Genomic DNA, 11,606 nt, shown 5'->3' with positions numbered 1-11,606 from the left:
AAAAAGGATGAGAGAAAACTATGGAAGGGGCCGAAGATTGAAAAGAGCTGCTTTATGTTGAAGCATTGGCAACAAGTTCTCTGACCACATCTGGAAAGAAGACACTATCTCACTTTTTTAGTGTGTGTCCGTGTGCACGCGAGCACACGAGCAGGAATGGTCATTCTGCCACGTTCCAGTTAATTCCACACACAGGCGGAGCCGTGCTCTCCCTCTACGCTCCCTGTCCAGCTCCACTAACACACCACCGGCCACTCGGCTCTCTGCTTGTGTGTCCAGACTCCGTGAAACAAGACGACTGTGCCCGTCTGTCACAGGCTGACTGACAAGACATTTTGCCCCAAGACATTTTAGTCTGAGAGTCAGAGAAGAAAAACACAAGTTTTATCAGTAAAAAAAACACATTCAGCCAATCAGATCACACAATCATATTCTTACTTAGATCTATTGTAGTAGCAGAATATTAAGGGAAGTCCTATGAGAAATTTTACTTATCCCATGATATGATGATCTAATCTAAATCAGAGATGGCCTTTTCTTACTGGTGTCTTATCATGTGCTCTAATTAACTGCCAGCATGAAATGAGAGAGAAAGCAGTAAATTATGATAAGACGATATGTATGGTTGAAACATACCCAAAAGAACTCACTGAAGCAAAACAAAGAATTGCTTTTATGACCAGAATCAAAGTAACTGTGAAGATGTCTGCATAATAAAGTATCATACAGTAAACTCATTGTTCATCTTATCATGTAGGCTTATCTGTATAGTTTTAACAGCCTGGAGGTCCAGTAACAGTCTACTGAATTGCTGCCATTTATTATAAAGATTTATTTTTATACCACTATCACATGAGGGTAAACAAGAGAATTTTGAGAATTATACCATCGAAATAACTTAACCTCTCCTATCCACCAGGTTAATCAAAGGCCTGTCTATTAATATCTCAAAAACACACCAGAAACAACAATAGTGTAAGAGACAAAAGACAGCAGCTCAGCAGCTTCAGTAATCTACCAGTGTCACAGTGCCATCTATCTCAAATATGAAGAATTGAATATTTCCTGGAATTAATGAATCACCAGCATCTTTTGTTTCTAAAAAAAAGTTCAATTTAGACCTCTTAATTGTAACTTTATGGATATATTTCAACATGATGACATGCTACAGAAAGGTTAAAGAGTGATGTCTAAATAATGCACAGGGCCATGCTGCTTTGTATATTTTTATATCAGGTTTCCAGCTTGACATAAACAATCTAATACACCATACTGCCATAGTCCTCTGCTAAGTATTAACTCAGTGAGGCCACAAATGTTCATATTTTGTAGATGATAGTGAACCAGCCAACAGGCACAAAAGCAGGACTTCTCCTGAGGAATGCAGCCATCTTTAATAGACCTGTGCTTTCCCTACTGTCACAAGTCACCAAAATATAGCCTACACTATGCACTTAATATAAAAGTTGCCCTGCTAATAACAAGTGAAACATCAAGGATACTGAGGTCTAATCAGGCCAGACATACCTTCAGAAAAACGGTGTTATTAAACAGCCTTTTCACTGCTTAATTTCTTTTTAGAAAAAAATACACTTGTTAGCTCCAGTAAACAGTTTTTTGTTAATGCTCACCTATTTATTGATGTTCTTATTGTTCATGTTATGTTCTTTCACATCATTTAAGTGATACTTGTGCATTTAAAAAGGGGCTGTGTCGATGTTGAGCACTGTATTGTACACAGGGTTGTGAATGGCAGCGTGCAGGGCCTGGCAACGTAACGTCAACGTAATCCTGTAGTGACGTAGCTTCCGGTCCCGAACTTCCGCTCCAGAACTTCCGCGTTGCACGTGTGTTTACTAAAAATGTGGATAACCTGAAGCAAGAAATATTAGTAATAGCAGGTTATACACACTAACTGTTTGTGTACCGGTTTAACTATGGGGAAACTAAATGTTGTGGTATTGAGATACTTATCTCGAGATGACTTCCGAGTTCTCACCGCGGTAAGTAGCAAGCTATCCGATCGGTACTGTGCTCGTCTCGCTTTGCCAGCTAATAGGCTAACCGACCCAGCGTGAGCTAATGTTCCCGAATATAATACACTAATTTCGTCAGGAGCTTTTTAACGAGCTGTCAAACAGCTGTTCAATGATACGGCACAGTTGTAATGGCAATTTCAGTTCATATTCAAGTAGGTGGAAAATACATTTCGATAGTATCCATGTGATTTAGTGGTTGACTGTTGGGCTGATATAACGTTGGTGGGTTTACTGGAGACGGATTACAAACACATGATCACAACTGAGGCATCAATGGCATGAATATCCCGAGTTTTACATGTCAGGCAGTAATGGGAACCAATAGCGTGTCTCCTGCGTTGTGTTTCCTATCACTTTAAATGGTAGGTTTGGCTACAAGGGTTATTTGATGCTATAGTCATTCCCCTTCTTCATACTGGCCCTGAAGAGATCCCCTTTGAAAGCAATATAAATGTCAGTCTGGTCAAGAAAATCTACAGTCCACTTTCTGTGTATAAAAATGTATTCCATAGTTCAGCTGAAGTTCATATCTGTGTTCGTCAAATCAAGCATTTGTCTTCCAAAGTTAATCTTTCGTTTCAATCTTGGCTGAGATGCAAGGTATAACTTGCAGGAATTTGTATTAAGGACACTCTATTTTCATTTCTATAAAACAGAAAGACTGGAAACTAACCAAAACTATGTGATAACAAATGGGAGCGTGTCATGTCATGTCAAATAGATTTTTCTTTCAGCCCTGCGGCAGTTGTGACAGTCACAGTCGCTGCAAGCAGGTTTGATTATCCGCACACTAAATTCTGTCTTCCTCTGAATATTCCCTCACGCAGGTTGAGATGGGGATGAAGAACCATGAGATTGTTCCAGTTAGTCTCTTGTCCTCGATTGCTAGACTCAAACACGGTGGCTGCAACAAAGTCCTCAGAGACCTGGTGAAACACAAACTCGTGGTCTATGAATGCACCAAGAGTAAGAAAACGCACAGCTTTGTCTCACAAGTCGTGATGGAGAGAGAGACTATTTATCTGATGTGGTGTGTGTGTGTTGATTTCAGATGTCCAGGGCTACAGGTTGAACTATGGAGGATATGACTACTTGGCTCTGAAGACCTTTTGCTCCAGAGAAGTGCTATTTTCTGTTGGAAACCAAATGGGTGTTGGCAAAGAGTCAGGCAAGAAAAAAATATCTGTATAAAGTACATCAATATTTGTATTACTGTTTGACTGTGGTGATCTGGTTAAAATCAATAATAAGAAATCTTTTTTTTTTATCCCTCAGTAAATCTCAATCTCAAATCAGATGTAAAGTTATTAAACATAAACCATATAAATAGTTCTTCATAAATTTGTCATGTCATCCAAATATGTTTCCACTAACAGCCCTTCTCAGTTCAAATGGGAGCTGTTACATGACATTTTTACCCTCTTACCTACAACCATAAATTAATACAAATCAGACAATTAAAACTAACTGCTCCAATTAAAAGAAATTAAACAGAACAAGACGGAAGTTTTAATTATTCCCACAATCTTCATCTAAATGTGAATGTGTTCTCTATCAGATTTCCAGGCTTCACTGCCTGGTCAGTCTCATGTTTATAAAAATGTTTCTTTCACCTGTTCACCATGTGTAGATATCTACATTGTGGCGAGTCCAAGCGGTGAGCAGTACGCGCTGAAGCTGCACAGGTTGGGTCGGACCTCCTTCAGAAACCTAAAGAACAAGAGAGATTACCACCAACACAGGAAGAACATGTCCTGGCTCTACCTCTCCCGCCTCTCTGCCATGAAGGAGTTTGCCTACATGAAGGTAATGGTCAAAATCAGAGGAAGTATGTAAGTTATTGGAATAGAAAGAGTTATCACCAGCGATGTTCATAAGATGTGCAGTAGGAATGTCATTTTTTTCTTTTCTTCTTCCAGGCATTATATGATCGAGGCTTCCCTGTTCCCAAACCTATAGACTATAACAGACATGCTGTAGTGATGGAGCTCATCAATGGATACCCACTGTATGTAAACAAGCCCTTTGTCTTTGTTGCTTCATATCAGTGAAGTCCTCCCACTTAAATTTCCTGACATAATATTTGTGCATTGTCTTTCAGGTGTCAAGTGCATAAACTGCAGGATCCATCAGCCCTGTACAGTGAGTGTATGGAGCTGATAGTCAAACTGGCCAATAACGGCCTGATCCACGGAGACTTTAACGAGTTCAACCTCATGTTGGATGACCAGGACCACATCACTATGATCGACTTCCCTCAAATGGTGTCTACATCACACACCAATGCTGAATGGTTGGTCTCTCTGACATGAACTTGAAAATCAATAGATACAATTAATAAAACAATGAACAGATTTGCATTTTGTTCACTTCTCCTACTTCTGTTTGTAGGTATTTTGACCGAGACGTCAAATGTATCAGAGATTTCTTTGCAAGGCGATACAATTACGAGAGCGAGCTCTTTCCAACTTACAAAGACATCAGGTAAATGCTTATACTGCAAACACACACACATACAATGGAACTAGTGATAGAAGTATGCAGAAAAGTTTTTTTTAGTGTAAACAAACTTGTGCCATTGTGTCTTTTTCATAATCTTGTTACTGTTATTTCCTCCAGGCGGTCTTATTCTCTCGATGTTGAAGTCTCAGCCAGCGGCTTCACTAAAGACCTGGAGAGAGATGGTGCATTGCTACACCCAGCTGGACCTGAGGAAGAAGACGTTGATGAAGAGGAGCAGGAGGAAGATGAAGAGACAACAGATGAGGAAGTAGAAAAAGAAGAGGAGAGTGTTGACATGGAGGAATATAAACATGTGATGCTGGAACTGGAGGGATTGAAAGTCAGTGAAACACTTAGAAATATACAAGATCAGGAGGAGGAAAAGAGTGAGAAAACACAAGAAGAAGAGACTGACACGATACCCATAGCCAGAGGCGATGAAGAAAAGGAGAAGAAGTTAGAGGAAGAGTTGAAGGAAGCAGAGGACGAGTGCCCAGAGCTGACAGACCTTTCTGCCTCCAACAAAGAGTTCAAACCTTTCAGGTAAACACTGTGTAAAGTTGCAATGCAACTTTCAAAATGAAGCAATTTTTATTCTAAAAATCAATGTTTACGTTCTCCACCTGCAGCTGTGGTTTAGAGCCAGTGAGTAATTTTAGGTCTGTTGATAGGATTGCCTGGTAACTTCCGAAATTCAGACATTGGCTGAAAATACAGTATCATCTGTGTCAAAATAAAAGCAGACAAATTACAAAACTACTGTAAATTTCCGTGCGTTGCTGTAAAATGTATGATAATAGCAACTGATTTCTTTCCCCTGCAGAGACTCGGACAGTCTTCTACACATCGCAGGATACAGTAGGAGAAGAACAGACAGTGAGGCCACAATGGGCAGCACAGGGAGCTGCTCCACCATACCACCAGTAAGTGAGCTGCAAACTCACTGCTGTCTGCAAGAGTGTGTTATACTGAGGGGACGGTGGGAGCAAGGACACTATTACATTATTGCAACAAAATACAAAGTATTTGACAAAATAATTGAAAAAGAAACGATTACTTGATGATTATTTCTCCAGACCTTGTTAGCAGCCACACGATTTTTTTTAGATGTGGACAAGAACTCAAATGGCCTGTAGGTGTTGCTACAGAGCTTTCACATGCTGTTACAGTTAGTAAAAGAATGTGACTCATTACATGTCTACTCAGTGTTGTGCCTGGGTTGCAGAGACGGGACAGTGCATACATTCATCTGTAGTAACCTGCAGCTGCTGCTGTTCTTCTTCTTGTGTGTGCTGCAGGAGGTTGTCCGCCAGAAGGTGCGGAGGCAGCTCACCAAACAGCAGAAGGCAGCACAGAGGAGACGTCTGCAGAAGGGAGAGGCCAATTTAGTGACCCAATCCAGGAGGGACAACCAAAGTAACATCAAGTCTAGCATGGAGAGCGCCTCCTTCTGGGGATAAGTAGGACAGATGGAATTCATGTCAACATGCTTTTTTTTTTTTTTTTTTTTTGCATGTGGATGAGTTCCTCTACTTTTATAGAGTTACTATCCAGAGTCTAATGTAAATATGGACTACTTATGGATGTATAGTGTGATTAAACGATGAAAACATACATTACAGCTGAAGTGTTTTTTTTCTCTGTCTTTTCAAAGCAATGGACATTAACATTAAACAACCAACCCTGAAAACGTTTTATCTGTCATGGCGTGCTGTAAGAAACTATGTTAACTATGCTTCCTAGTCAAGATGAATACCTACTCGTGTGTGCCAGATTAACCTCTAGTATCGCTGCAAAAAACAGGAAGGTGTAGATTAACTGGCCGTTATACAAGTCCGGGTGGCAAAGTGAATAATGGAGAGCTTTTGTTTTAACTAAAGTGATGGTCCAAAGATCTCCAACTATTAGACTTACTCATGTATGTGGGAACATGCTTCAGAACACACTGATCTATTCATCATTAAAAGATGCAGGAAATAGACCTGCTCCATAGATACAGCGTGAGACGCATAGTAGGAAAAGATGAGAGAAGTTGGGAGCTAAGAAACCTCTTAGAATTTGGTTAATTTATGTGTAAGGCTTTTAGAGAGTGGGTGAATTCAGACTTGAACAATGGCCTTTCATAGTGAAGAGGATGAATGGAGCTCAGACCCCGGGCTCAGTGGGTTCAAATTTGTATGTGAAGTCAAAAATATCCCACCCCCCACATCTCTGTAGATATTTCATGTTGGGTGGAACTGTTCTATGATGCCAGATACTGAGATGTAAAAGAAGCTTTAACAGGACTATAAACGTTCATGTTTTTTTTTACGTTAAACTGCACTCATTCAACTTGGCAACTTTGTGCAGGTCTTAAACTGTCCGATTCTGTTCAGGGATTAGCCAGCTGCACAGCCTGAGGGGAGGGGCTCTGCATTCCAGCCCTGCACCTCTGTGTGTGCATGTACAGAGGGAGCGAGAGGCCCTCTGAGCTAATTGGCAGAGAGAGTGACAAAGGTGGTCTGCTTCAAAAGAGAAACCCTGGTGAGATGTTCACACAGGAGAGGAGTAGGAGGAGAGAAAGGGGAGAAAGGGGGAGTGGAGGCACCCTCAGATTTTCAGTTTTTCTTATGATGTCTCCTTCCCGAGCCATGATGACAGTGGTGTCTGCTCAGTTCTAGGGTCATGTGTGCCGTGTTTTGGGGGACCATTTTAATGAGAAAAGTGAACTGAGTGTGTTTGAAGCATCAGTGGAACTAAACGCTGTGTGAGAATGAGTGAAGTGAAAGTGGAGGAGAGCATCATGTCCTACCTTTCACAGAGTGAGACTAACACCAGCCCCAAAGATTGTAAGTATATGAGAAACTTTGAAAGAAACTTAAAGGTTAGTTTTTGCAGGATTATATTAGAAATGGATTTGAGAGTCAAATTGTTTCAATTGCTAAAACCTACAATTGTGTTTACCTCTGACCTGACAGTTATGCATTAAAATGATACAAAAACAGGTAAACAATTCATTGTTTTATAAGAACTTATAAAGTACCTCCAAAAAGTGTCCCAGTTGCCATAAACTGAACAGCATTGACTTGTCTGCCATAAAGTTTAGGTCACAGAAAACATAAAAACTTGTTTCAGGGTCATAATAAGCTCCGTGTTAGAAAATGCTGACTTATGTAAGTTATAACGTGTGTCCTCCAGTTTCTGATTCTACTTAGATAAACACTGTGGGAATGCTGATGTATATGGAAATGTCTAGCTTGTATATTTAGGTTAACATTTACACAGTCAAGTCTTCTCTGAGTTCAAGTTCTCTTACATGATAGCACGGAAGAGTTATCAGAGTGTTTCATAGTGTCCTAATTGTGACATCCACGTGTGTGCAGTGAATGTGGTGGCCATTCTCCATAACTTCTGGGAGCAGAAGTTAAACGGTTCCTCCAGTGAATCAGATAGTTTTGGTGGGAAGGCAATCGGCCAGACAGAGAGTCTGCTGTTGTACGAGTCTGCACCGTCCCCTGGTCCCCCGTACGTCTGCTATGTCACGCTTCCTGGAGGAAGCTGCTTTGGGAACTATAAGGTGTGTTTTTCATCATCACTGCTGTATAGCAACATTTCTACTCTTGGTACTGCCATAGTGACTCAGAATGTGCACCAATTATCCTTAATGTTCTTGTAGAAATATCACCAACATGGGGTGAGCATAAGGAGACCATAAATAAAGTAAAAGTCAATATTTTTATGATTATTGATGCAGTTGAAGTTCTTCTTCTATCCTAATAATAAAACTGCAAAATTAATAGAAACTATAATATCAACTGTAAATGTAATAAATACAAGTCACCAACTATGTTTTAAATTAAATGTTAGTTATACTACATTAATAGTACCTGTAATATTTCAAAACAGCAATTTCTCTGCTGCACCACAAAATACATCGTATTTTGCACAAAATCAACCATCACAAGTTTTCTTGCAAATATTCATTTTTCATTTTAATGTTTTTATAAATGTATTTAAACTTTCACATTGAGATTCTTAGAAACTGTCTTGATGGCCATTCAGTGGGAAGAAACACACCATGACTGATGGTTTTAATGTTGTTTTACACTGATATTGTTTAGTTTAAATCCCACGATGCTTCTCAATGGGCTCATTGTGCCCCAGACGGCAGCCCCCAGCTCAGAGTAGGCATGTGATTGGTTATCTGTGAATGCCTCTAATATTCTAATCTCAATGGTAATTTGACTTCTGATCCCATGATTAGCTCCAGTGAAGTGTAAAATCATAAAAAATGTAAGCGTGGGTGAACATTTACAGGCAGGATTTACAGACTAAAGTCTGTCAACTCCAGGCTCACACTGATCCATGAAATTTCTGTTCAAAGTTGTTCCCATTGTGCACTCTTTTATTTTTTTAACTCTTTCTCATCCTCAGGTGTGTGACACTCAAGCAGAGGCTCGGAGGGATGCTGCTCGTGTGGCGCTCATGAACTCACTCGTGAATGAACTGCCATGTCGATGCATCAACCCTCAGTTCATCACTCAGAGTTTGCACCAGGCAACCACAAACAGTGCTGTAAGGTCAAGCCAGCACAAACACACATTATTACACTTTAAGTGTCTCGACATGAATATTCACCTGCACTGTTGTCTGTGTAAAGGTCTCTATGGAGGATGCATGTGATTCAAGCACGAGTATTGGAATCTACAGTTTGCTGCTCCACTCCTACATGGGAAAGACCATGCTGGAGTTCCAGGTAAAATATGACACCTTTTGGAAAATGCGGCTTTTGAAGTGCTACTTTGCACTAAAGCATCTTAAATAGTGTATTTACAAATAAACCCAAATTTTAAGTGTTATTATTTCACTTATTTAATAATTACTGAGCCAAATATGACAACAACAAAAAAAAATCACAAACAGTGGGTGGTAAGTTAGTTATCATTAGACCCTAATGTTTTTTCCCCCCCTATTTATCCCCATTCCTCTTCGTCCTCAGACCCTGGCAGGGAGGTGTGGTATGGTACACCTAATATGTCTACCTTTGTGTAAATAAGGACATGTCTGCAGACAGGGGGTTATTAGTAGGAGGAAATGGGTTCATTATCATTCCTGCTGAAGCACAACTCATAGAGATGGAGACATTCCAAGTAATACACACACTATACGCACACACATGTACATCCATTAAAACTTTGTCTCACACATACACACCTCGAGGTATGCAGATGTCAGTGGTTCGTACAGTGTATACGTGCAGTTTGTGCAGGAGGCGTCGACTAGTTTGGCTGTCAGGATGAATCATAAACAAGTAACATGAGTGAACAGCCCAGCATGTACAACATGGACTTCGACCCCAGATAACTTACATATAATGTTTTCCATCTGCATCTCATTAGGTCAACTTCAGTTATTGTATGGACTCTCTCTCTGTTTAACACTAATGTCACAAGCTCCTAACACATATCAGCTGTTCTCACTGGTGCTGTTTAATGAATCAGGGTGAAACCTACTTGGTACATAAAGATTTATAGTATATTGTCAAACCAATCACCCACAGTTTGGGTATGGGTCAAAGAAATATTAGAAAAAATATCTTTATCTTTGTCAGACTTACATACGCAGATCTGGATGCTTGGGTTTGTTATTCAAGTCATCACTCATGGGGATGAACAAGACTTTTTCTCTGTGTGTGTCTCTTCCCCATCTTTGTCTCTCTGTAGGAGATGATGACAATCTTCCAGTTGTTGCACTGGAACGGGACGCTAAAGGCTCTGAGGGAAAGGCAGTGCTCTCGACAGGTAGCTACAGGTCTTGGCAGTTGTACATCTCAATGCTGGTTACAGTGTATTTGTCTCCTTATAGGGATCATTTGCCTTTTTTCTTTCCTCTATCTCAGAGTGTGATTTCCTATTACTCTCAACGAAGACTTGACGAGTCTATGTTCAGCAGCATGGCTCTGGACTGGCTCGGCCGGGAGCAGAAGACACCTGGGCTGCTGGGAGTGGAGTTGCAGGTGGCACAGAGGGAGCTGGTGTTGGCCCGCCGTCGAGGCATAGAGCTGCGCTTTTACAAGGAAAAGACAGAGATCCTCAGTTTGGCTCTGAGCCAAGCCTACATTCACCACACACCTGAGGTGTTAAGCCAGGGGTCCAGTTACACATACAAGCAAGAACAACTTCCTTTACACACATTTTACAGCCAGGACACAGAAGTCCAGATAACCCCACACCTTTAGTCCTCCATAAAAACTCACCGCAAACAGCCTGTCAAACCTCTGGCAAACACATGCCCTCCAACTTTCCTTCATCATGCTCACAGCAGACTCTAAATGACTTTTAATAGACTGATTCAGAAGGTTGGCTGATAGTCGTTTGACTGAATGGATCAATGAATAAATGAGTCATTGCATGTGTCTGCTTGATATGTGACATTTGTTACAAAGCAAAACTTATCAAACATTTTCACAGCCATCGTGTTTCCTGTAAATGCTAACAAGAGTTCAGTAATCATCAGAGTTACAATTATTGTGTTTAAGTGTTTATTAATGTTCTAACATTATTAATAGTCTAACATCAAATTTAATTTCACGACTACAAAAAGACAAGTTACGAGTGTGACACATATTCATTTAATGATGTCAGAGCAGTTGGGGATAGAAAATACTGTCAGGTTTGTATGTATCTAGAAAATATTATACAGTGTAGTTTGTCAATTCAGAAGCAGCTATCATTATAAGAACAAGCATGTACGGTGTTATTTGTGACAAAATGCATCAAGGCCGAGAGCATTTGATTCGTTTGCTTATGGAGAGGGAGTGATTGCATTTTAAAGGGAAAATATTGAGTTTATCATTGCAATATACATTTCAAAATAAATATTTTTTGTTACTCGTGGCCTGTTTTCCCTTTGAATCCTTATAAAAGTCCCATCCCACACTTGCTTTTTTTTTCATACTATAATATATTCAGACAATTATACATAGTTTAAGTTTACCTGCAGGTATAGACAATTAATTAAGTAAATAAGTACATTAACATCATTTTTCTGATAATACTTTAGTAGGACTTTTGCTTGTAATGGAGT

At 40.0% G+C, this 11,606-nt stretch overlaps 2 protein-coding genes across 2 annotated transcripts; both read left to right on the top strand.

Moving 5' to 3' along the window:
• Positions 1–1,827: 1,827 nt before the first annotated feature.
• Positions 1,828–6,155, top strand: riok2 (RIO kinase 2 (yeast)). The gene is made up of 10 exons (XM_069138942.1): positions 1,828–2,003; positions 2,867–3,005; positions 3,091–3,207; positions 3,670–3,845; positions 3,959–4,047; positions 4,141–4,332; positions 4,431–4,523; positions 4,659–5,084; positions 5,365–5,464; positions 5,840–6,155. Exons 1-10 carry the CDS (start codon positions 1,938–1,940, stop codon positions 5,999–6,001), a joined length of 1,560 nt encoding a protein of 519 aa, XP_068995043.1. The 5' UTR covers positions 1,828–1,937; the 3' UTR covers positions 6,002–6,155.
• Positions 6,156–7,101: 946 nt separating this feature from the next.
• Positions 7,102–11,416, top strand: lix1 (limb and CNS expressed 1). The gene is made up of 6 exons (XM_069138268.1): positions 7,102–7,369; positions 7,904–8,097; positions 8,955–9,095; positions 9,181–9,276; positions 10,244–10,321; positions 10,420–11,416. Exons 1-6 carry the CDS (start codon positions 7,294–7,296, stop codon positions 10,756–10,758), a joined length of 924 nt encoding a protein of 307 aa, XP_068994369.1. The 5' UTR covers positions 7,102–7,293; the 3' UTR covers positions 10,759–11,416.
• Positions 11,417–11,606: the final 190 nt, after the last annotated feature.

This window comes from Embiotoca jacksoni, unplaced genomic scaffold (genome assembly GCF_022577435.1).
Source record: "Embiotoca jacksoni isolate LCO1_2020_lvr unplaced genomic scaffold, fEmbJac1.0.p SCAF_8, whole genome shotgun sequence".
In the NCBI taxonomy this organism is placed as follows: Eukaryota; Metazoa; Chordata; class Actinopteri; family Embiotocidae; genus Embiotoca; species Embiotoca jacksoni.
The sequence above is the reverse complement of the archived record's forward strand: the minus strand, read 5'-3'. Positions and strand labels throughout refer to the sequence as shown.

Coding starts and splice junctions, on each gene's coding strand:
- riok2 (XM_069138942.1), top strand. CDS start 1,938: ATGGGGAAACTAAATGTTGTGGTATTGAGATACTTATCTCGAGATGAC. Junction 3,208..3,669: donor GGGTGTTGGCAAAGAGTCAG/GCAAGAAAAAAA, acceptor CACCATGTGTAG/ATATCTACATTGTGGCGAGT. Junction 3,846..3,958: donor AGGAGTTTGCCTACATGAAG/GTAATGGTCAAA, acceptor TTCTTCTTCCAG/GCATTATATGATCGAGGCTT.
- lix1 (XM_069138268.1), top strand. CDS start 7,294: ATGAGTGAAGTGAAAGTGGAGGAGAGCATCATGTCCTACCTTTCACAG. Junction 8,098..8,954: donor GCTGCTTTGGGAACTATAAG/GTGTGTTTTTCA, acceptor TCTCATCCTCAG/GTGTGTGACACTCAAGCAGA. Junction 9,096..9,180: donor AGGCAACCACAAACAGTGCT/GTAAGGTCAAGC, acceptor GTCTGTGTAAAG/GTCTCTATGGAGGATGCATG.